Raw genomic sequence first — 27,264 nt, forward strand, 5'->3', positions numbered from 1 at the left:
AATTGTCTTTATTGTTTAAACTATATGGGCGCTAAATTTGGGGTACTATCAAATTTACAATAGTGATTAAAACAAAAAAAATATTTTGTTACCACAATATAACCAATTTACAGACTGATCAAGCTTTATCTTTTAAACAGGCTTGAGGAAGAAACTTACAGTGATTAAATTTCCTTAAATAATGATGTATAAGAAATTTATAAAGACTATGTTAGACTAAGTATTCTTACATTTCCAGATCAAAAAAAAAGTTGGTATATGCTTCATTGTTTACTTGAAAACACTTGTTAAGTATCTATGATTTTTTAAAATAACTTTTCTCCAGTATTTAACATGAGTTTTAAATTCGATATTTGTTGCTGCTTAAAATTTCTCCTGCATTCGATAAAAATATTTAAGAGCAATTGCTCTTTACACAGAAAGAATGTATTGTAACAAATTACATAAAACATAAACATGATAAAGGAAGATAAACAACGAAATAAGGTGTTACTGATGGGAATATGTTTTCTTCATCCATTGGATACATATTATATTCGTCCTTACCAGGGTTGTTTTGCCCTTTGTAACTTTGTTTGCTATGTCGTTTTCGACTGTTTCTTTGAGCCAGCCTGGTCCTTTGTCTTTGATTGCTTTTTCAGCGTCATGGTAAAGTTTGACTATGGTCTCTACGTCTTCAGTAAGATCAGTCCAATAAGGTTTTTCTCCTTGAAATGGAAAACAATTACATATCGTTGTAAACATCTGTTACTTTAATATAGATATGATAATAACGTTAGTTAATAACATAGACAAAGAAAATGCAGTGTACATGTTTCTGAAATAGTTTTTTATTTAGCGGCTATATACATCGGACGCAAAAAATGTGAAAACATAATATCGTTAGCACTTAAGAATCAGACATATGTAAAACAACAGGAATGCAGATGAAAGATAAATACTTAGATTTTTTTCAATCTTCCAATCTTCGTGATAGTGAGCGAAATTTACGTTCCGCATATATCGTAGGCAATAACAAATCACTGTATTACTAGTAAATGAAAGAGTATTAAAAGTTGAAACCATATTATGATTGAAGTTTTAAGAATACAGCTAAACTTGCTTTGATGTTAATTGTTTTGACATCAATGAAAACAACAAACTTTTTTTATTTATTTTTTTTTAATTTGCAGCAGTAATGACAATTAAATCATATTTACCTCCATTTAGGAATGCATGATTCATAATTTCGTTTTTCGCGTCTTTCAGGATGTTGATGTTCGCGTATATTCTGTAAGTATAGATGATTTTAATACAAGTAAGCATTTCAAAATAATTTTATTCACAAATGCGTAATAGTATCACCACATAAACGGAATACAAATAAGTACAAACAATTAATCAGGTGAAGCTATTTAGTTGGTACTGATGGTTTTTATGGCATAGCATTTTGTACTAATATTGACTTACAATATACATATACAAATATGTATCTAAACTCTGATTAGAAGTGACTATATCGAATTTTAACAAACATTATTGATAATTACAACAATTACCTTATAACACCTGCACCAATGTTAAAAAGCGATGTTTTATGGTCTTTATAAATATTCATGAATCCGTCGATTATGTCTTGCATCGCTACAAACACGTCCTTTGCTGCTTTTGGAATTACAACTTTAACGGCTTGCACTATTGACTATAAGGCAGAATAATCTTTCGTAACAATAATTTTCAGCATTTGATTCTTCACCTGTACAATGGACTTCTATGCTACTATCTTTGTTAAAAAAGATTGATGTATTGATTTCAAGATGTTCTATTAAAAAAAAATACATGATATTAATGATACAAATTTGTTACAAAAATCTATACTGTTGAAATTGCTTTTTACACTATCGTACAGACATATACGTATTCCAAGAAAACAAAATGCGTTCAATTATTTTCAAAAATTCACCGATTCAGCATAAGCGCTACCTTACCAAAACTAACATTATCGATGGAGACAGATATTCGTAAAGCGCGGAAATTAATTGTAATTACGTACATTGTAAAATGTCATTATATCTGCTTTGACTTTTTCATAAAGACGAACGACAGCATTAATAAATTTCATCACAGGCTTTATGAACGATGGAAGACTATCCAGCTTGAAAACAGCAAGCTTTTTCATGACCCGGTATATATTGCTGGCAAGTTTTGATATCTGCAATATGAAAATTACCAGTTATCAATGCGTATCTTATCTTACTTACAATATTAATTCAGACGTTATCTTTACTACTTCAATATTTTTGAACATAACTACCAAACAATTGACAATATTAGATAACTGACAGAATTCATTTCAATTCTTTCAAACACACTGTCGTTAATTTAGCTACCTTTTTTTACAACGGTTTTTATATACATAAGAATAAATGTTATTAGTATCAATCATGCACAATCTTCACCTGAACAGACAAATATTGAAGTAAATATATAAAATTTAATCAGTTTTCGATTGAACACTTGCCTTTTCTGGCATTTCGCCGACGGACTTGACAAAATTGTCAACAATATCCTTAAGAGAGAAGTCGGTAGATATAATTCTCTTGAATGCTTCCACACCTTTCTTCACAGCACCAACAACGTTGTTCACTATGCTGATGAACTCTTTTATGAGGTCAAAGGCCAGTTTTGGATCAAGTTCCTAGAAAATTGCAATCGGTAGTCGTTTGAAGTAACACATATTTCAACCGTTTGCTTTTCCTTACACCACGGAAGACTTATTTAGAAACCTGCCTAATTATGTATATGCTACAATTGTTTGTCATTGAAAATTTCTTTACAGCTGAAAGAACAAATTCCATTTTATCTTTGATAACATAAACACAAGTATTGTAACTGTACAAGTAACCCGTTTATTTTAACTGTAATTGACAACAAATTATTATAGTCACCTTAAATATATTAAGCGCGTACTTCGCTCCGCCTTTGAAGCATATTCTTGCTAGAAAGAAGTCAACGCTCTTGCCAATAAATCCCAAATGGATCTTTACATAAGCTTCATCATGTACTCTCACATCTACACTCCCTTTTATCAAGGCTGAAATATATAGATATTCTACAAGTTCGCAATACAAAAACTTTAATCCTACATCCAATATGGTAAATATAGAATAATTTCGATCAATTAAAAACACTTAAATTTCCTGTTTATGAAAGCAATTATAGTTTAATCAAAAATAGTTCTACAAAAATGTAAAAATAGTCTTCACATACACATTTTCACATCAAGGAGATTTTCCATTATCAAGCCAAACGAAGCACCAATTGAACTTGATCCAATCTGTTTGCGCCAGTCAACCCCTGGGGCTTCAAGTCTAAATGCAAGCTCCGCGTCAAGTATTGATCGTTTTGAAATTCCTGCGCGGGCAAGTCCTGTTCCATCGCCAGTGCTAGATAATATTATGATACTAAATGATAATCCGATACTTACACACGATATTATTACAGATTTATTAATAAATACGTACATTGTGTTTGTTAAACAAAGCTGAAAAAAATCTCACAAGAATGAAATATTACAACTTGGCAGTAAACGAATGTCTTGGTGCATCAAATCATATGAAATATAGCCATACCTGTCTACGTTTGCTAATGGATGAGCTTGATATTGGAGAAGTGCTTCATAGCGTACAGTATCATCATCATCATACAAAGCCACTCTCTCAAGTTGCTGCAACGTCTGTTTAAACATTTTAAAAAAAAAACTATGATTATCAACTAAACAAATAAGGCACAACTAATATGCAACAATACAGTCATGCAACTACTCGCTGAACTGTAAGTTTTGTGATCATTTTTTCACGATTTAGTGACGAATCTTTTTTCAGAATGTTTTGAGGTAATGAAAATTAAGACACGACGACACCCATTGAAATGACGTCGAACACCAGTATTCACTACTAAAATAATTTTCTTAGCCTGCCCTAAAAGATCATCTTGACTGAAGACGTGGTTCAGTTTTACTTAATACAGGTAAACACAATTACTTATAGACCGTAACACGAGTATATAATTGCTATACTGTATTCTCACCTTGAACTATGTTCAGAATGAGTAACGTCGGGAATTGAACCCCGGACCGCCGCGAGAATAAAGACATTTTCCCGTCGTCGTAACCAGTAGTGCTATAAATTTTCATCGTAAAAAGTAGTAAAAACAGCAAACTCTCATGTGTTTCCGTAACAGTAATTAAGTGTTAAAGCTGTCTTAAGAAATATAACATTTATTTCAAGATATCTAAGAAAAGTATTTTTTGTTGTCGAATAATCTGGAGGCATGCCGCTTTAACGAATTGCAGTTTCATATACATATTGCATTCCTGGAAGTGTAATATAAATATTTTCTCCTAGAATTATATGAATTTCGACGGAGGCGTCAGACGAGGTCTATATTTATATTTTGAGAGGTGAACATGCATACCATACACTCAGGAATTCAGATTTTATTTATTAAACCGAAAGCATAGACAGGTCAAACATGTACTGTAAAATCAAAATAATGAATTGAATGATTATTGAAATGATCATTAAAATTAAGAAATAATAAGTTCCCAAACGTAGTTTATCGTAAAATAACCCGAGTTTTGAGTTCTTGTGCGTAAGAATATATTATTTCGCATAAGAACGAAACACCCGGGTTATTCTACGATAAATCACACTTGGGAACTTGTAATTTCGAATCTAACACGACATACAAGTACAACAGTGTTAGAAAAACTGGTAACTACTTTTTACGATCGTGCTACGCACATGACGTCATTGCACGCGAGTGGTTTATTGCATAATAACCCGAGATAGATTTTGCTCTACATGTATGTAAGTTATTTGCTGGTCGTGTTAGAATGTAGATTATAACACCCAATAAAATAACCACAGTAGGTGTCTTTACTAGAGAGCCTAAAATTGAGTCGATTTTTTTTAGATCTTTCTTCAAGCAATATGATAGGTTAAGGACGCTCGCTACAGTTTCGTAATTTTTTTCTCAATAATAGATTTTGATGAAATGTTTTGTATTAAAAGATCATGTTAAGATGTATTGAAAAATGAAATAAAAATACTAGGTCACCAGCTTTGTTTCAATTTAATTTGCCCCTAGATATGGTGCTATTTTAAACATTTTTCAAAATTTCTGTAATCCTAAAATATATTTCAGTAAAGTACAATAATCAGCAAAAATTTGATTATCTAAGCATTTTTATAACGGAAAACAATATATCTATTTGAAACATACTCAGAAAAAACAAAAGAACATGATTTTGTAAAGAAAGGAATACTTGTTCAGCAGACCCAAGGGCTATTTTTGCATATTTTTTCAGTTTTAAGTTGGATCTTCTGCTATTTATCGAGTTTCACATAATAGAATTTAATCAAACCCTGCACATACCTTTGGTTATGTATACCTAATCTAAAACAAAAAGAAAATTGATAGGTCACCATATTAGATTTCGCTTAAATCAAATTACAACGAGGTGGGGTGTGGCGGGCATTTATACAACGCAGGTTGGTACGAAATACTCTTTCAGTGTTTGAGCAAATGACTTAGAAATATATATATATAAAATTATCAAACGGCAGATTTCTTAATAAGCGGATTTTAAGGTGTTCCTGAAGCATTTTGATAGCATAGAACGATGAAAGTTTCCGCCTTTTTTTTTTTAACAAAACCTATAGTTTACAAATGTACGGTACGGGTACGGTACGGGATTATAAACAGATGTGACTCAATGCAGAGTTGGAGCGCTGGTATAAATAACAAACTCCAGTATATGTCGGATTGAAGCAATTTGAACTAAAAGTACTTTAAATGTTTATATTTTGTAACCATGGTGATACTTACCCTAACCTTTAGTCAGTATATTATACATTTTGTACATTAAATGCATACAATAATTTGCGAATTTTTGCCGTACGCGACATTAGATAATCACTTCCGGGCATGCGCAGAAGATCGCACCAGCTCTACAGTGAGCTACATCGATTACAAATTGGCACGGTGTTGGGGTAAATATCGACCCGTCCGGAATAACTGTAGCGAGTGCCTTTAAGCCGAGACGTTGAAATAACGAAATGCGCGTATTGCGCCGAAACCGACAGCAGTAACACATTACAATAGGCGATGACCTTGAAATTCTTATTTCTGAACGAAACATATAACTGTGAGTTTAGATCATTTCTTATCCGCTGATCATATTTCGATTCTACATTTGATAAAAAAATTGTTTCAAAATGTTTAGCAAGGAGAGCAATTCATAAAAATGAAAGATCGGCTGGGTTCATACATGTATGAGCACAAGAAAATATATTATTATATTCTAAAATATATTATCGCATTGTCAAAAATAACTTCTGCAATTTTTTGACCAATGCAAAAGCATCGTATCACCCAACGGGAGATATAAAAAAATAATATAATCGCAGAAAAAAATATAGTGCTAGTGCGCATGTGATATTAAATTACGAATGATTTCACATGCACAGAAAAAGAAAATAACGATCTGCACAAGAGATATATTAAATCACTGGGGAATGTTATACAATTGTTTTATATTATTTAATTAAACTAATGGAAAATTTGCCTTGGGCATTGATGTGAGGTAAAATAATAGCAATTTTGTCACAAGGTGTTAAAAAATAGTCCGTATTGTTGTTTTGTCACTATATTTTAAAGAGCAGCCAATAAATGACAGTACGCAATAAGGAAACTTTTATATCTTTCCTGAATGACAGTGTACTGATGTGATTGATAGCACCGACTGTCACGAGTAGAATGTTTAATGATTTAATTGTTTTCAAGTATATTTGAAATAATTTTGCTGAATTTATTATTTGAGCGGACAAGTGGTTGTAAATTACAGTTTATTACAGTTTCAATAATTCATTTCTTCTAAATGTTTAAGTGCCACTTAAACGAATTTAGTATTGTGTTTTGTTAGCTCAAAGTTGAATAAATTATCAGAAAGGGTATATAAGTTGTCAGTATTGTCAATAAGCAGTGCGTCTTATTGCAAGAACGTCCTAACGATTGACGTTGTAGCAATTAATAAGCCTGGAAAAACAGTATAGATGGACACGATTCAGCGTTCTTATAACAGATAAATCGTAAAAATAACGTTCATATACTAGCAATTGTAAGGCGATATAGGGATTATATTTTCTGGAAAATTAGGAGCAAGATATTATGCGAAATAAACAAGTGCATATTTCTCGATACAACGCTAACAATATTTTTAATAAATACTCATCTACACTTATTGTTCTTTTAATGTATTTGTTCTTAAGTCTATGTTAAAATGTCATCTTTTCGCCTGAAGTGAAAATTCTAACGAGACGATTTATATTTTAATATCGTCACTCACCTGATATAAAATTTACAATATGATCATACTAAATATGCAGAGACTGTAAACACATATTAAATAATTGCACATATTTGGAACTTTAACGAAAATACATATTCGCCACAGTAATTGTGAAAAGTATTACAAGATAAAAATTTATTCATTAAACATTTAACTTTTAAATTAATAAAATACACTAAGATACTTTTCCAGTATCTACATGTCTGACTATCTTGTATTGGTTTTGACACTCTAATTACCTGACAATTACATTTTCATCCTTCTATATGCCAACTGAAGACACAAGTTGAATTATGGTAAATATATACTTCGAGTTTTAAACAGAATAAATTCTAGAAAATGAGAAATAATCACACAAATTACCTTAATGTCATGGAATTTTCTAAGTGCATGAATTCCTGTACGTTTGATCCATTGTGAGTTTGTTGAATTGATGTGTGACAATATATGCTCATACGACACAGGTAATCCTGCATTGCCGATGGCATCAAGGAGTACAACTTTATTGTGATCATGCTCTACACTTTCAACCTCTGTCATAACTGATCTTTTCATCTCAAATAACCATGGATCTGATATACAAAGAATACGACACTAATGTCTAAATGTATGATGCATACTATTTCACCATCCTCAGGCATAGAATAAGTGGCGTTTCTATTTACACTGACACTTGCAATTATTTTTCAGTAAAGTACTTTTGTTTGCAAAGCAGCCACCTAAAACTGCATCGACTTATATCAATTGATATGATTGATCATTTCTAAAGCTTGTGTATGAAGTGTGTTTATGTGAAGTCATTTTAAAATGCAAGAATTCAGTCTGTTAGGGGTCAGCAAATGTAATCATGCAAGCGATAATATTTTTTTCAAGTAACATTCAGTTGATACAATTGCGATACTCTGACAGAAGTGACTTTAATCAAATATATCACCAACACAAGGCTTCCGAATATTTATTGCCAGTTGCGTCACTTTTAATCATCTTGTTTGAAGGGGATTATGATTTTAAAAAATACTTCTAAACATAAAAATAAAAATGACATGTGAAATGATACCATGTAGTCCTAGCTCATCATGGAGATATTGCACGAGCTGTTCGGCGTATTCAGGTTGACCGTACTTCCTCACACTTCCAACTAGTCCCCCAAATGTTAAACAAGACACATATCTGATATCTCGAGAAAGTAGTATGTTTTCTGAACGTCTTCCTTTGAAGCAAAACTTTTCTATTGTCGTCAAAAGCTCCTGTGGTATTGAATACAATAGAACGTCATTATGTAAATATCAGTTGTATGTTAAAAGAATAATGTCTTTTGGTTTTACTCGCTCAAAAATAATCTATATTTCAAAATGTGAGTTTGGTATATACAAATGCAATGAAATCTTGGTCTGATATAACAACATTCAATTATATCACATTATAAATACAACTTTTCTTCTAGACGCTCTAAACACATCAAATCCTACCACAATGACATACTTCTAAAGAACCAGGAAAAACAGATGTATTTGCTTAATTATATGCAAGTACAAAAATTGCAAAAGAAACTACGAAATATTCAGGGGTTTTATTTGTTACGAGTTGACATTAAAATGAGTCCTGTATCATGAAAATGTCAACCACGTCCCTATTTTACGTACTACTTAAAATTAACATCTTCTGGTTCCCTTTTGCACTTGCTGATACTAGATAGAACTTAGCAACGACGTTTGTCTGTCTTTATAAAACATTACGAATTTTGTGATCTTATGCAATGGAAGCAAGTTTTGCAAAGAGCGATTCATATCACATACATAAAATTATTGCCGACAATATGTAATCTATTCAAAAGTCATGTCTGTAATAACTGGTACGCACCTTTTTTCACTATATATTCAAACACTAAATAACTATTTGCGATAACTAATTACAGATACCACGTCGCTCTTGCGGCTGCATAGCGGATACAAAAATATTGACAATAATTTAATTTTTACCGGTGTTGGTGCATTGTCCATAGACGTGAGTGATGTAAGTACACTCATTAAGAGTTCCTCATCTACACGCAAATTATTCAGTACTTTATCCACTATTATCCTTTGATAATTTATTGCTACTAATGCATCAGCTATTGTTTTTATGTCGCCTTTATTCGTTCGTTTCCTGTAAACAATTATATTACATTGAAATAAGAAAACGAAGCATTGCACTTTTTATTTAGAAATTCACAACAAATTAAACTGCGCACAAGATATAAAGGACAAAGTAAGTATCATTGTCTTAGAGTAAACGATTTGTAGCAAATGCAATGTAAAATGCTATTATCTGTTTTCACACTTCTTACATCACGTACATCATACATAACAATACGTACGCTGTCAAAAAGTAGTCATCTGTGATGTCTTCAACATCTGACTCATCCATCACTTCAAGTGCCAAAACCAAATTATGAAAACAAGTTCCGACCTCAGGGGAACCTGAAGTAAAACGCAGTTGGCAGTTTGAGATTTGTAATACTATTGTAAAGTATCTGAGCATATAATTAAAAATAATTAGTCATGTCTTTGTTTTCGTTTATATAAAACTGCAATTGTTTTTAACAGACAATTGGTTATCTTGTCACAAAATATACATATGACATCCCGATCTACGGATTTCAGAAACCATCAAGGTTACGTTTAGGTTTATACACAGAGTGTGATAAGCATCTGTCATTTAAAATAATGTCTAATTATTACTGGGATAGTATTCATGTAGGTTATTATTTTAATTTACGAATGCATTTCCAGAATGACTTCTCGTGAATATAAAAGTAACATGTCAAAATCGAAGCCGAACCGAAAGGAATGCTAGCTTTTCCACATCTGAATTTAAGACGACGAGCATATTTCATATTAGAACAATACACACCAATTACTATTTTTCTCACCAACAGAGGACTGTCTAACATCTAGATTACATCCGCAGTGTACTAAGAAAAGTCATTAATTATCACACTTTATACAATTAGAAACAATAGGTAATGTCAGTTTATATTCCGAGCAACTCGCCGTAACATTAACACCGACAAATAGTAGTTAAAAAAGTGTTCATTAAAATATATCACCGTACCAAGAAAAACATTTTTTGACTTTCGCACAACTTTTTTCTATCATTTTGAATGGCCTACAATATTCAGCAAATAAGCACTACTTAGAATTAATCAGTTTAACCTTTTTCTGGTTGGTGACGAATGCAAGACAGGTTTCCAGCAATGTAAGACAATGCATCCTTAATGTCACTTTTTGTCTTTGAGTCACTCCTTTTTGTCAGCTAAAGATAAAATAAATGGTATTTTAAAAAATAGAATTAGCTTGTTTTCGTTTTACTTAACCAAGTTTCACAAGGGAAAAATTATCTATTCAAGTTGCGTCCAGAAATTAAATTCTACAAACAATGTCAAATTCTCCCGATTTTAAGATGATCACACAGCATATGCATTGAGTGACCCAAAACCAAGATTTATTTATTTATTTATTTGGGTTTTACGGTGCACAAACACAGTATAGGTTATATGGTGCCAAACAGGACTACAAATTTTGGTTTCACATCTCATTTACATCGAAATAAAAACATGAGGTATGGAATCAAAATTTACAGCAAAACCAAGTTTTAAGACCCTATTAGTCGCCTCTTACGATCATGCAAGGGTAAAGCAGTGGTTACAATTCTTTTCATACATAGATCGTCCCAGAACCACATGGGGAAAGATTCTTTATATATCTATATTTTTTTAAGAGACTTTTTAAGATATGGCTGTAGGAGGCATGGCCACTGGAAATTGTGAAATATTCTCCTCAGAACAGTTACATAGATTTCGAAATCACTTTAAAATTTGTCTAATGATCTTTGGGTGCCCTTGTATTATTTTTTTTCAAAATCAATTAGATTTTCAAATCCCTGAAAGACCAGGTAGCATTGTCAAATTTCCCTTTACATATATATTAAATATGTCAAAAAATAGCATTTTTGATATTTGGATATTCAGTTAACCTTTCGAACATATAACTGAATATTCGATCATCAATTTTTCAATAAAACAGCTTAAAACTGTTGTGTTTATCATACCCTGACTCGCATAAAATTATACTTTCGTTTACATCGGAACTGATTCAGATACTGACGAATTAAAACTGACTAATCTTTTATTGTATATTAACATAATTGTAGTTGAAAAAAATCGTGTAAGAAAATTCAGGCACGACGTTTAAAAAGCTTTAACCCAAATGATCATTGATGACTTGTAACTAAAATAATTAAAGTCAAATTGATTCGTCAAAGTTATAGGGCTCATGAAATGGCGTTGTAACTTTTTAATAATCTTTATATAATTTTACAGGAACACATCTTCTGTTCTGAATCTTCAGGCCAGTTTTCAACAATATTTGCAGTTTGTTTCTTCTTGAACCTGTTTGATCTGTGACATTCTATTGAGCAATATTATGTCATCACGACCATTATAATAACTTCTTCTAACACTACAGTAAAGGAAAAATATGACAATAATGATATTATTACAAGGTTATAAAGAATTGAAATTTGCTGATAAAAACACCTCAGGTACTTCGTAGTAATATATCAATAAAACAAACTCTTAAGGTAAAGCATACCTTAATGGTGTGATGAATACTTCCGGTTTTGAGACTCAGTGGTTTTGTTGATTTGGCTGTAAACTGTGTTTTCTTCAAAAATATTAGTCTGTCCTTTGAGCTGGCGATTATTGACGGAAAACCTGTCATAATTGTTTACTTTTATCAATAACTATAAATCACACAGAAATGCAACTGTTAACTTTCTTACTAAAATGTTTTGTTTCGCTGATCATTTATTTATAAATGTCGTCAACATTTCAAAAATATTTCAAAAGCACTTAAATGGCTGGTAAGAGTGAGGTTGGGTGCGCACCAAAAACCGGTTTAAACTCCCCAGTGGTGGTTCCAAGGCGGTGCCCCACTGTGTTCCTGTATTTGTTTGTTTTGTCCTTGTGTGTTTATTTTGTGTGTGTAGTGTGCGAGTGTTGTTCGTGTGTGTCTTTGAGGAGGCTGCGTTTTTGGAACGTGGTTTCCCTGTTGGATATTCTGTCTTGTGTTTGTGTGTGCGCGCGTGTGTGTGTGTGTTTGTGATGTGCACGTCTGCGTGCGGTGGGTTTCGTTTTGGGGAGGCTGCATTTTTGGTACGTGGCATTCCCTGTTTGATATTTGTCTTTCTATTTTTCGGTACGGTTTACATTGATGAGTGGCCTTTTGTGCAAATGGCTAAACGTTTATCATTACTAGGATCACCCTTTTATATTTATTTACAAAATTTAAAAAAATGCAAAATCATGAAAATTTTCCCTAATACATGTCGATTGTCACCCGTGTTATCTGAACGAAAAAGATCCGTTTTACAGAACTAGAAAGAAACTCTTAAACTGGAATAAAAAAAAAATCACGACACGATCTGCGCGTTTTATTATAACTTGTAAGAAAACACACCCATGTAAAATCCTCTATGTTCGTGAAGACGTCCGTAAAATTCAAGAATTAAAAGTGTCGACATTTTTCCTTCAGATAATTCAATCAAATGAATATTTATTAAAATTGTGTAAATCTGTATAATGTTGAAAGACTATATAGAATTTGAAATGTTTGCCGTTTCATTGAAATCAATGATAAATAGGATAAAAAGAGTATTGCTTCAATGAATTTTGCTAAGTTTATGATTTCAAGGAATGTGATTTATGATTCTTTAAGAATGTACGTTACTGCTCAAAGTAAATTGCTATTCACCACAGTATATACAACTCAAATGCCGGACAAGAAAATGAATTAAATATTTGGCAAACACGTGAATAAAAGATACATGTAGGTTATATTATTCTTTATTATTTCTTCCTAATAGGATGGCAACTAAAATTTTTTTCAGAAATATGTAAGAGTTTTTTTTTTTAACATTTATTGCCGTCCCTTATTGCATAATAGAAAAAAATACAAATGCTAATGTTTGCATTATTTTAATTACAACAATACAAACCCATTTCTGAAAAGCCAGTCGTAGCTTGCACCGGTCGCATTCCATAAAAAGGATTAAATCTGCATGAACAAAAAGAAGATAAGATAACAGTATCATATTATCATGATTATAAAAGGGAGCATCACGAGAATGTGGCCACTAATAAAATTAACGATACAATTTCAAATATTTGCAGCCAATTATATTAAAACAAAATATTGAATCAATTTTCAAAGCATTTAATACATTGCATGTTAACATTAACAACATGAAAATATTGCATGTGACATACTAAAAGTATTTGGAAAAAAATATTTGATACAGTATTATTGTATGTACTGAATATTTTAAGACATACCCTGCCTTTGTTGAAAAGTCAATGTTAACATCTTCTTCAATCATAACACTATGAATTGTGTTCAAGTCTTCGTGGAAGTGCAAAATCTGTATGGTTAAAAGTATATTTATAAACTCCAAGAAATCATTTCACTCATTTTGATATTTCTAACAAATAATAGTTACCCTAATCCAGCCAAAAACATCATAAGTAAACAGTTTTATAAAACATTACGAGGATGAATAGTTATTGTGGTACTTTGGGACGTTTTTATAGATACTATGCTGTGTTGAAAACTAAACATTTAAATTTACAAATAATTTACATGTGCCTTAGTCTTGATTTATGTGAATGTTATCATGTGACTTTGCCGTTCCCTATAGTTCCTTTACTTCTTTTAGATGAAAGAAAATCTATAAATATTAACAAACTCTGTGCCCTGATAAATGTTTGACAAGTTCAGACGGAACCTGCACTTTAGTTTTCTACTTAATTTTGTTTTAGTTAGATTATAACATAATACAAATGTAATCAATTTCTACATGTTAATAACATTAAAATTTGAGAATAAAATAATAAATATCTAAACGTTATCTTAAATTAAATTTATTTCATATTTCAACATTTTATAACCATAACATGGTCCATAATATACATAATGATTATTATATAAACAAAACTATAGCAGGTTTGGCAAAAGAAGAAAAAGATGAAAGTTAAACTGCATTAAATGATAAATGGTAACTAGCTACAAGTTATGTAAATAATATATTTATAAAGGAATGCTTTCATAAGAAATTTACAATACAAATATAGCATTCAAATAAATAGCTTTGATTAAAAATATGTGTAAAATTTTAGGGGGAAAAATAAGAAATATTTAACCATGTCACAAGATAAATCAATCAAAACATATAGAGAAATTAATTATAACATATTGATTGATTTGTTGTTGTCCAAGATCTATATCATATACTGATTTAAAAATGTTTATTTTCTTGACAATGTAAGATCTTTGTCCAGTTATACAATAGTTGCAATATTTTCACGGGTGAAATAGCCGTGTTATAATGTTCAGGAGTGGAACATATTTTAATGCTACATGTGGAACAAGCAGATGTTCTTTTTACATGTATTTCTTATTTTACTCACATTCTGACCTATTTTATTTCTTGGCATTGACAGTTATATTTATCATTTAACAACGGGTACAAACACCATTTAGGGTAACTCTAACATCCATATACATAGCTCATTGCAAAACATGTTACACATAGTAGCAAAACAGTTTCTTTAATCAAAGAGTACTGCGGAAATATTTTATTAGTATATATCATGTCCTTACCTTTCAAAGTAAATTTATCATTCAGGTTTAAAATTACTTTCATAATAAATATGTGATTGTGGTACGTACATTCAAGCAGTTTATTGATTTTATTAGAAATAAATTATATAACAACATAAAAAATCATTACCTTTGCATATGTACCATTACCGTTAAATGACTTAACATTTGTTTTGTTTCTTGTCTTCACGTACTCAAACCCAGATGTCGTTTTGTTTACTGTATATTTTGCATTGTGAAAACCTGGAAAAAAACAATCAATTATGCATATATAATATATCTGAATGTATATAACTAATTTATAACTGAAATTCATACTCTTTAGAAATACGTCAATATATATGAAAACCGCTCACGTTTATAACAATTTGATGAAATTGAATCGCAAGACATTAAAAGTAAGCTTTGCATGACCAACCTTCTCGTCCAAGTTCATTTGTTTCATATCGCCAGCTGTCGTGTATATTGGATTCATGCTCGATCTGAAACACATTACATATTCTGAGTCGAAAAGTCAAAACTGCTTGGCGAAAACAAGACAGATAAAGAACTAGCAGATAACATTAGCGTATATGCAAGAAGATGGAAATACACGAAATTAAGCTTAAATTAATGACTTGCATGTTCCCCACTTTTTAAAAGTTATATTTTATAACAATTTCCACACGGTTAACTGGTTAATGGTAAATACTAACGATTACTTCGTGTCGATGATGAAGTTTTGCTGAAAGCATGCTCGCAAATCCTTTCTTAACCATTAAAATTTCATGTTCTTCATTTGGCTGATGAAATACCTTTCCAATTTCTCCACGGTGGCTTATCTCAAAAGAAAACCTGTAAAAATAGTTCAAAGTTTCCCATAACATTTTATTTCTTTGACATGATACATGTTAGTATATATCATCATTACATTTTTGGTGACGTCATCCGTCTCAAAAATTTAAGATGGACCTCCGTTACCAAGTGGTTAAAGTAGATGCCTTTGAAGCACTTGCCCGTCACCAATGTGGGTTCAAGACTCACTTTTGGTATCATATTAGGACACCAACCAGCTGGACCTTGGTGTATTTCTCCACATCAAAAGTTGGAGAGTCGCTACATGACTATAATTGTATCGGCACGACTTTAAATCCAGCAAAATAAAAAACGTACCAACAAACATATCAGTATGTAAGAGTTGGTGTCTACGAGACGCTTCCCGGAGAATATCTTCTTCATCTGCATTTTTTCTTCTTTTATTCCGAAACAATTATAGATCATATGGAGACTTTACAGCTTTGATGATGGAGGAAGACCTAAGATGTCCCTCCGTGCATCACAGGCGAGCACCTGATAGAACCACCGAACATCCGTAATCCAGCTGGACGGATTCCTTGCATGAAGAAGTCAACGAGTGAGACTTGATCAGCATCATTGAGGAGCCAATGATTCGAAGTCCGCGACACTCGGTCATAGTGGCCACTGTCTTTTTCATTCGAGTAAATATAACATTTCCATTTCTTATGAAGCATTAAAAAGTTGGGCATTATGCCCTGTGCTACAAGTAGACACCGTCGTTTATATGACTGAAAAAAATGTTGAAAAAGACGCTCAACCCGAACACACACACACACACACTTCTGTCATTAGATTCTAAGAAACATTATTTGGGGTTAGACATCCCAGTCCATAAATTTGCATTTGTATTTTTCGTTAATTCTGTTTGAGGTAGTCTAGCTCTGCCACTTTCATACACAGATATTTTACATCCACTTCTCATGTCAGGTGTCTTTATGAAACTAATAAAAGTTATACCATCTGAAGTTAATGCTGTAGTTCCATTGGAGTTTGTGTTTGTGAATCACGGTTTATTTACGTTTAAAATGACCTGTATCCGCATGGTTCGACCTTTTCAAATATCAAATGATTGTGTAGAACATTACTGCCAAAATCAACGTAATACTATATGAAGACAATCCGGAAGCAAAGAAGCCAACCAAGTAAATTACTTGGCTTTGTTAGATTTAGCCTTATCATGAGAGATAATAAAATGTTCAACACTCTTCTTAGGCCCCTAACATATTGAGTAAACGCCGTGATCTTAATAACACTTCTGCCAGACAGTGGGAACAGTAGGGTTATTATAATAGCTGCTTGACCTAGGATGCTGTATTTGGCTCAAGTGGATGTTGTCTGATCGGATCTCAAGCGCCGAGTATGATCAGTCCTTGCAAAATCACAGATCTAGCTACTGTTGTAATGACCCTTTTATAATATATCTCCACCTTTTCTTGTTTGTTGTTTTGTTATTGAAAAAAACACTTTAATTTGCTTGCCGATGTTAAAATACCAATCAGTTTAGTACTTTTGTGCTGCATCAGGTCATGCATATTGAATGAAAGTAGTCCTGCAACATGTAATACAAAAGGAACAATATGGATATTTTTTCTGCCTGTTTATATTTAAGCTGTTTTTGACAGAGAATTTATATAGGTATATTTTAAACAATCATTGCTGACGCACCTAATAATTCAGTGCTAATAGTTTGATAGAATAGATAATTATATCAATATTGTTACTCAATGAGTGATGTATTTAATATAGGGATACATGTATAAACATGTCAGATCGCATAATAATTCGGCTCCATAACTGTAATATTTAGCAATGTATACATGACGTCGCAAAAATAAATAAAGTTCTCTTAGAATACTTACCATTTTGAGAAATCGTACTTGTGATTGCTTGCTTCTGTGAATAAAATACTGTCTTTGAGCTTAAAATATTTGTATAACTTTACCATTTGTGCTAGATTATTAAAAGCTATGTATTTTAATGACCCTGTAATAAATCAAATGCCTTTTGTAAAAGTCATTGTGAAAAACAAATTTTGTTTAAAATGCTATTACATGATTACTTTAAAATGAATAACATGGAATATTATGTCAATAAAATTGGCTCTCTTACCTGGAAATATATCTTCAGCATTTGAAATTATAACTAAAATTTGTTAGGGTTCCGTAGAAACACTTCTCGAAAATAAAATCGCCCAAGATCGGGCAATATGAGTAACACCTGGACAAATTTCTTCATGCACGGCAATCACAACAATTGTGCTTCAATACTATGCCTTAGCATACTATTGCAGCATAATACTATGTTTAGCATACTATTGCAGTATAATATTAAACGATATTAGTGATTTTTACTCATTTAAGATAGCTCAGTGTCCATGTTATTAACCGAATCTAATCAATTGTTTGATGATAATTATGTTCAAGATAAAATATGTTAAACAATCTTACTGAATGCCTGTAATTATTATTAAAAATCGTAACTTGAAGTATACATTTCTTACCTGGGTGAGCTTCGGAGCTGAATGTTAGGTCATGCACAATTAACAGTAGCTCTTGGAAATTATCATTGTCTGCAACGTTGACAAAACCAATCTGAAAGTATCCATGTAAGATTACATTTTATAGATTACATATAAGACCCTGAGACACAAAGTACCGGATAATAGTAACTATGAAATCAACTTAAAATATTATTATTGTTATAGATGTTGTGACAGTAGTACTAATAACAGTGTACAGCAACAACAACTTACCTTTCCATTTGCTAGAAATGTGTGTACTCCTTTCAGTTCTATGATTGAGTTGAGAGTATACAGGTATTCATATCCGGGCGCATAATTCACAAACGACGACGACACGACGATTGAAACAGATGAGTAGACAAAAAGGTACAACAAAATACTTCTTTGTTGCATCATTGAGTCTCACGTTTCTGCATACTAGAAAGGATGATTTTCTCTTAGAATTTTAGTGCAAAATACCAAACAAATTAAGTAGGTAGAAATGATATATTTCATACATCTTGTAAACAATATAACACTAAATGCAATATACGTACAAGGGTCTTTTTAAATATTTTAAAGCAAACATTGCTATACATTCTTTACATTGTTATATTAATGTATATGAATTAATTGCCAACTTCAGTTGCATAGGTAAATTTCCGAAATGTGTTTTGTTATCAAACAAAGAAATGAAAATTATCTTTTTTCTCGCGTGAGTTTCGAAGGGCCCCGTTGGACCCCCATAAAATGTTGATATGTACACATGGTCGGAGTCGGATTGAATTAACAAAAAATAATAAATATATTCAAATTGTAGTGAATGATAATCTCCTGTCGTCTGTGAAACAATGACTTGATGTGCAGGCAAATATTTACCTGCCGGTGCAGCAAATTACAAAAAAAATATTAGAAATAACTCCAAACGTACTCCATGGCTTTCCTTAGTAACAGAATAAAGGTAAACATGGTAAAGGTAATTTAAAAAGTAAATTTTATCTACCGTCGCTTTGTCAAACAATTATCATAATCTCTGTAGTGCTTTTGAGCAACCCTATTTTAAGAACAGTTAAAACTATTTATACCTTACCCCCAGCAATTTGCTGGTACCCATTTACAGCTGGGTCGATTTAGACAATCGTGATAAAGTGCCTTGCCCAAGGACACACCGCAATGGGAGTAGCCAGGATTCGAACCAAGGGCCTTCTACTCCGTAGGAAAGCGTCTTAGCCCTATCGACCAATGCGTGATGTCGCAATGTGATGCTTCAGATTTCGATTTATTCAGTACACTTTAATCGATATTTAGAGAGTAGCATTATTCATTTAATGACCATCATTCAATTCAAATCGTCAGATTTCTACCACGAGAATTTAAATACTGTGATTTGTTTGTTGTACGTGATACAAGTCTGATTATAACATAGTGACTGATTGCTTATCTGATATAAGATAATAAGAATTACTAGATAATACATTTCGATCAGTTTCTATATCTATGTCACTTTATATTTTAATATTATCTTAAACAAACCAGTTTTAATCACATCTATACCTTTATTAAACTCAAATCACAAAGTGACACAAAAGTATACAGTAAAACATTACATATATCTGAAAAATGTGACATGGTATAGAAGCTACAAAAAAAAAGGACAAAATTTACATTGACTTCTTGAGATATAAGATATAATATATTATAGAAAAATAGAAAAAAAAAACTGAAAAAGAACTAAAAAGCGGATTTCATTCAAGGAAATGAAATGAGGGGGAATGTATACTTTGACCTATGTTTTTAAACATATTTGATGCACACGCGATCTAGAGAAACAGACTATAATTTTGGATTTCCAAACAATTCTATTTAAATAATCTTTTTTGATTGGTCGTTATGTCACGCGCTGTGTCAATTGAAACTGTGTCAGTTGTGTATTAAACCCAGATACGGGTCAGAAGCGTGCAATTTATTCATAGACAAGGAATTTTCGTTTAAGCAAATTCAAAAGGAATAAAAAAGTGTTTTAAAACTATATGACGCGATGTGAACGTGTATGTTCGTATTGATCAACATTGGAATAAATTTTGCATCTCTCAACATGCTCAATATGTGGTCAAAACAGAAAAATCAAGACATGATGTAACAGTACAATTCATGACCTGCGAGTACCCATACTTTAGAAATTATGTTACACATTATTTTTTTTCATTACAAAGCAGAGCAGAATCTAACATAGGGTTACTGTATGCTTATTATGAAAACCTACACTTATTACAAGACTTTTCATACCTTATATAAATATAAAATAAACTTTTTAATGGGGAGTCAGAACAGAATTTCTAGTATAGTGTACATTCAAAGCTCATATAGATTTCATGCTTCTATGAGATAGTAACACAGTTAAAAAAAAACAAAAAAAACTAACAAACAAACAAAAATATACAAAAAAAAGGAAATTGTACAGGTAAATACAATGCGGTATGGAATGTTTTGTCATATATCTTATAGATTATTTTTATTTTAAATATTTTCACTATTTATTCATTCAGTTGCGGCAGATTATATAATAATTGTGTGTACAAATTTTATCGTTTATGTGTCTGAATAGAGGTTTTTTAATTCCTTTATTGACCTGGATGTAAGCAGTTCTTTATATTTCAGTATATTTGTTCTAATATAATAGTATCTTTTAATAAACAGTTTTCTTTGTTCATGGAAAAACTGGCATTTTAGTAGATAATAAAACTCATCCGCCACATCTCTACTTAAACACAGTGGACATGTTCTTTGATTAATATCTTGGCCTGCCCATCTTCCTGTTTCATTTGGAAAGAAGTGGTTACCTGTTCTAAATTTAATAAGCATGGATGACTCATATTTAGTCAATGTTATTAAGTACTTGTCCAGTTCAATTGTTTCTTTATAAATTGAAAAGTTAAGACCCTTTGTTGAATTCTGTAAAGATGCTTGCCAATTTTGTAGATTTTGGTCACGCAAGGTACGTTTTATAATGTACTTTATATTTTTATTTTGGAGTTCATGCTGATTTAACCAGATATCCATTCTGCCAGTTTGTCTAAAAATGTTTTTTATATAGTTTATCCATTTTGATTCAAAATTTGGAAGATTTAACATGTAATTATATATACGGTAAGATAATTTATCTTGTTTGCCTGTCATTAACCTATTCCAAAATGCAATCATTCTGCACTTTATAGTTATTTCTAATGTATATCTTCCTAGTTCGGTATAAAGCATATACAATGGTGTGCTTTTTCTTAATTTAAAAATTGTCCTTAGGAAAATGAAACGCTGCTTTAGTTACTCTTATTTCAAACATTTCATGTTTTATCAGGGCTGCACTTTTACACTTCGTTATGTTAGAGCGTATTTTGCCTATCCGTGTGATCTATATTTTGCAAAGCATGTTACCGCTAGTGGCACATCAGATGTGGCAGTATTACAAAAATCGCAGGGAGATAGACTCTGGGTGGATATGCCCCGACTGCGATCGTGACCATTTCAGTGGTGATTCTTTTTTCTTAGAAGATGAAACTTGTGACCATCCAAATATTTTACCTAGTGAAATTAATAATGATTTGCCTGATCAACAAGATATTAGTAAGGCTGGTTTTACCAAACTTGATTGTTTTTTTTTCAAGAAAGGGACTACATTTTGTTCACTTTAATATAAGATCTCTATTACCAAAATTATGGGGAATTCGACGATTTGTACTTTCATCTAAAATATCAGTGTTAGCAAATCACAGAGGCCTGGCGTGATGAATCAGTGTCAAATGCATAAGTTAGCATTACTGGTAATAATATTGTAAGGAAAGATCTTGAGGTGGAGTGTGCCTTTACGTTAGAGAAGACACTGCTTTTACAGAAGGTCCAGCTTTGAACAGTAACAATTTAGAGTGCATTTGGGTAGAAATTCTATTACCAAAAACAAAACCTATAATTGTAGGTTCTTTTTATAGACCACCAAATCAGAATGACTTTCTAGAACGTTTTGAAAGTGTTTTATAAGTATTAAATACTGTTGCACCAGTTAAGGAGGTACGTTTAAAGCAAAAAAAAAAAAAGTGAACCTTGAATGGATTCTGATATTGTCGTATTGTCAATATAGAAACAAGATACAGAGAGTAATAAAAAGGGCAAAAGCAGAATATTTAGAAAACAAATTGGAAGAAAACAAAAATAATCATAATGAGCTTTGGTCACAGATCAAAAGTTCAGGGTGTAATAATAAGAGTAAATCTAATCCAAATGTGATTTTAAAACTAAACAGTGATAACTGCTTTGAGCCAAAGAAAATCGCAGATCATTTTAATAACTTTTTTACAACTGTAGCTACTGGTTTGGTACAATAATTGCCTAACCCATTATATTTATTTACTGTTGATTCGGAACTGTTCAAAAACTTTTATGAACAGAGGAATCCTAAGGGTTTTAGATTTAAACTTCACAAAGTAAATGAAGAGTTTGTGTATAGGGAATTATGTAAGATAAATTGCTCTAAAAGCACAGGGTTAGATAATATTCCTGCTAGCTTCTTGAATGATGCAGCATCTTACTTATAAATTCGTGTAACTTTTTAGTGAATACATTCCTTGGCTCGCGGAGACCGCGCTTCCCCGCGATTGGACCCTAGCACGGACACTTTAAATAGCCGCGAGGATGCGCGTTTTTTTCTGCATCCCCGTAATAAATTATTTCCGACGCGACCAAAAGCAATAAATCGATTGCGGTGTATTGCGAAGTCATATCCCAGCGCGGTGAAGTGCCGGTGGATCGCAGTGAATTGCGGTGGATCGCCGCGATTTACAGGTAAGAGAATGACGATATAAATGCTATATACTGTGTAGAATGCATATTAACGGACAGGAATATTAACATTTATTATTTAGAGGAAAATGAAAAGTAATTGGCTTTTCATCATCTTTAATAATTATAATTTCAAACATAGTTTGCATAGATTCTTTCAGTTATACGTATTTTCGTAACGTGAAATTTATCTATTGACAATATTTGATAACAACTATCTTTATATAAAATAAGGCATTATTTGTCTTACCATTTCTAATATGTTTACTTTGTTTTTCAATGTGGCCGTATTAAGTAAATAGGAAATATCTGCATACAGTGAAAAACCAAATATTTTTTCAATATCATAATAATAGAATGATTGATGAAAATGTCATATCAGCGGAATTGATCTTTTGATTTATATAAAAAAAACTTACAAAAGAATGGTTAAATGTTTCTTTCATAAACGTGCAATCATGCATTATAGTTATTGAAATATAACACAAAAGGATAAAATCAGATTATTGAGTTTCACCAGTACAAGGAATGTCAAAACTGAGGATAGTAAATATGAATGAATAGGGAAGATAAATGGCATCTATACTAAAGAACCTCTCTTAAAAGTAGTTAGAAACTCATTAGACTAATGATATGTATGCAGTTGCTTAAAACTGCAATACGAACAGTCTACGCGCTCTATTTAAGAGCTTTTAAAATTAAATCGGTGAATGTAATGTGACATTCCGCTAGATACATGTATATATACTATAATTAAAACAATAATTTGGCAAAAGCAAACCAAAATTATAACAAAATTTTCATCTCACAATTAAAAAATTATTATTAACTAAATTTTAAGGTAATACATAAAGTACATAAATAGTACGAGATGAAATAATCTTTAAAAGTTTGAATACAAAAATGCCTAACATTTTTTTCTTTTCTTGTTACTGCAATAAGATAAAAATTAAGAAGATAACCCTTTAAGTTGGCGCATAAACTCTTTGTTTTTGTATACAGAAGTACTTGTTTAAATTTCGACAAACTGCTAATAAACAAAACTATAAGAAAACGAATTAAATAGTTACACGAATATACGCAAGAAAAATCTAAAGTTTCTTTATGTGCTAGGTAGTCCTTTCAAGTCATGTACTAAGTTACATGTAGGCGTTAAATTGTCCTTTGAGCCGAATACTTGGTTGATAGATTAATTACGCAGTTATTGCTGAATTAATCTAAGTGTGAATTCTGCAAACTTGTCAATGTTCTGTTATACTGTATTAGACCGGCTACGTGTTTTACGTGTTTTAACCTTCGCAGTGAAGAGATATTTCAATGTTGTTTTAACACGTGTCAATAAATAGGGGGTTAATTGATAACTTTTGCCGATATATTATCACGTTTGAATAAGAGCTGTCCTCTATTGATCATGTGTCTTTATTATTATTGTTATTTATTAGAATGTGAATCTCATGTTTATGCTTTGTACATACTGAGAATTTAATAATAAAAACTTGAATAAAACTTGTTTAAAACGATACACGTGGTATGAAAATCACGTTTTTCTTATATTATATTTGTTAAACATTTGAAGTACGTTTTAAAATTATCGTCAACAATAATGACTTACACGTTATATTTTTTTATAAACTGGATAATATGTATTACCAGTGTGATAAACTTTTCCACTGTAAAAATTTAATTGATGTTAAAAATTTAGCTTGATATAATAATTATATGCGTTAAATTTGTATACATAAGAAACGATTTTAAATGTTAAAAAACAAAGACAAATATCAAATAGGGAATGCCACGCACCAAAAACGCAGCCTCTTAAGTCGAGATACACTATTGAATAACTTTTATTTATTCGTAGTGTGTGATTTTTAATAGTAGCCGCAGACTGTTCATTATATTAATATGAAAATAAATAAACTATTTTTATATACCAAGCATAATTGTAGCAAACCGCGAACGACAAGAAGAAGAAGAAGAAGTTGTAGCAAACAAATGTAAAGGAAATAGACTAGATTTGAAATAACGGCGCCTCTTTTATTTAATTCATATCTTAGTCTACATTTTCGTGATTAAAGTAAACTTATCATTTTAAATATTATTCATTTAAGTCAATAAAAGTGTATTTGATAAAGGAAAATTTTATAAAGAAACATTAATTAGTTTTTAAGAAATTTGCAATAAACGCGGGTGCAAATAGTTCGTAATATCATTCGTTAAATGGTAATTATGCGCCTTAGCAAACCTTACCTGGATTTCGCGGTGATGGCCGGTGAATCACCGCGATCCGTCGCAATTCAGCGCTACCTGCTGAGATTTTTCATCGCGAGTCGCCGTGGACACTTTATCTATAGTAGATCGCGGGGTCTTACAAAATCATCGCGATTTATCACAGTCTTCAATAGTGGTTCAATGTGACAAATCATGTCGATTTTCCACTCAGGTAAATTTTTGTGTCGGTGATAACGCGGAATTAGCTCTAAAGTTTAAGTGGTGTGTTGAAATAAAACGGTGGGTTATATTTTAAAAATGTCGGAACCAGTTCCGAATCGATCGGTTGTTATAATAATATCTTATTGGTACGGATCAACACCTAACAGCGGAATAGTTTGAACTTGAAATACTTGGAAATTTCTACCAAAAATACACAGGCACATGATTATAAACCATTTACAATTAAAACAAAAATTCCAACTATGCAAAACATAATAAAAGAAAATACTTTAGTCAACACAAGCATTGAAGTTATGCGAGACGGTTTGCATTATGTACTCCTGTTTATACAGTTTATTGTTGATGCAATAAAAGTGAACATAATATTATTATATTTACAAAATTAAAATGAATATAATTTCTGCTAACGCATCATGCATCAGTGGACATATTGTATAAAATGTATCATAATGTTTATTATGCGTGTCGGTATAATGTGTTATCAGATTTCAACTTTTCTCAGCGGTAAAATGAAAAAAGAAGAAGACGAGATGGGAAACAAAATGATAAACAATGAATAATAAAAGAATGACGTTTGAATCTTGAAACACTTTTTCAGTGAATTTGTTCAAAGACAAAGATGTTTAATTCAATGTTCGTGCATCTGTACGTACATAAGTTATATAAGAAGACACTGCATCATTCAGAACTATCCGAAAACTATCCAAATCACTCAATCCTTTAACACTTTTACATGTTATGTTTCATTATTTAGACCGATGATTTTGGCGAAATGTGTTTACTATGAATTCAACTGATCGAATAAGTATCCACTTACGGATGCATGCACCTCTTTAATGAACTAAACACGCAGATGGAGGAAACAACATTTCACAATAAAACATATTTATCCATTTATCGCAGTAGTCCTATAAATAAGTTAAATCAATATTTTACTCACCCAAATACAACTTAGAATTCACTCGTATTCGTCTTGATATAAACCTGTAAGCCAGTTTGCATTTCGTCTATATCCTTTAACAGAAACATTTGAAATGATCATTTTATGTGTTTGCTATTTATGTTTTATTGGATAGTTATTTCCATCCAATCAACTGCTTACTTAAATTTAGATTAACGTGCTTATTTTTATCAGTCTTACAGCTGCTAACATAGTAATCCTAGTCGTATGATTAACTACGATAAGAAGAGAAAATGTTTTGAAAATGGAATTAAATCTTTTTCGATTGATTTTTGTATCTACCGTTTATCAGTTCAGGTAAGAGGTATAATATTAATTTTATATTTTCACTTTAGTAATCGACACTATGTATTTTATGTAACTAAGTAATGAATCTGTAAAAAAATGGAAAATTATAAGATGATATGATGATTGTATCGAACCCTTCTGCAAATCTTTCAGCCCCGGACATATTTTAGAAATGGTTTAAGCCTACACTGATCGAAATTTGAGGACTACTGGCTAGTAACCAAGAAACGTACAATGTTTGTAAAAAGTCATTTAATAGTTTTTCCAATCAGAGATCTTTTAAAATATAGATATGTGAATATTTAAAATA

At 31.5% G+C, this 27,264-nt stretch overlaps 2 protein-coding genes across 3 annotated transcripts in view; one reads left to right on the forward strand and one right to left on the reverse strand.

Annotated features, from left to right (window-relative positions):
• Positions 1-18,841, reverse strand: part of LOC123523216 (uncharacterized) — a 197,073-nt gene extending 178,232 nt beyond the window's left edge. Inside the window, 21 exon segments of the mRNA XM_053541968.1 lie at positions 547-707; positions 1,200-1,270; positions 1,539-1,681; positions 2,501-2,677; positions 2,928-3,073; positions 3,250-3,425; positions 3,612-3,715; positions 7,757-7,965; positions 8,451-8,640; positions 9,373-9,538; positions 9,720-9,852; positions 10,588-10,687; positions 12,025-12,146; positions 13,430-13,488; positions 13,767-13,852; positions 15,221-15,333; positions 15,509-15,572; positions 15,786-15,924; positions 17,787-17,910; positions 18,428-18,518; positions 18,680-18,841. Coding sequence (XP_053397943.1) covers positions 547-707; positions 1,200-1,270; positions 1,539-1,681; positions 2,501-2,677; positions 2,928-3,073; positions 3,250-3,425; positions 3,612-3,715; positions 7,757-7,965; positions 8,451-8,640; positions 9,373-9,538; positions 9,720-9,852; positions 10,588-10,687; positions 12,025-12,146; positions 13,430-13,488; positions 13,767-13,852; positions 15,221-15,333; positions 15,509-15,572; positions 15,786-15,924; positions 17,787-17,910; positions 18,428-18,518; positions 18,680-18,841 — 2,736 coding nt within the window.
• Positions 18,842-26,863: 8,022 nt separating this feature from the next.
• LOC128557563 (uncharacterized) overlaps positions 26,864-27,264 on the forward strand; it is a 106,073-nt gene continuing 105,672 nt past the window's right edge. For both annotated transcript variants that reach the window (XM_053545020.1, XM_053545023.1), the window contains exon 1: positions 26,864-26,963. In XM_053545020.1, the coding sequence (XP_053400995.1) occupies positions 26,911-26,963 (53 nt within the window). In that variant the 5' untranslated portion in view covers positions 26,864-26,910. The remainder of the gene's footprint in view (positions 26,964-27,264) is intronic.

This window comes from Mercenaria mercenaria, chromosome 1, assembly GCF_021730395.1.
Source record: "Mercenaria mercenaria strain notata chromosome 1, MADL_Memer_1, whole genome shotgun sequence".
Classification (NCBI taxonomy): domain Eukaryota; kingdom Metazoa; phylum Mollusca; class Bivalvia; order Venerida; family Veneridae; genus Mercenaria; species Mercenaria mercenaria.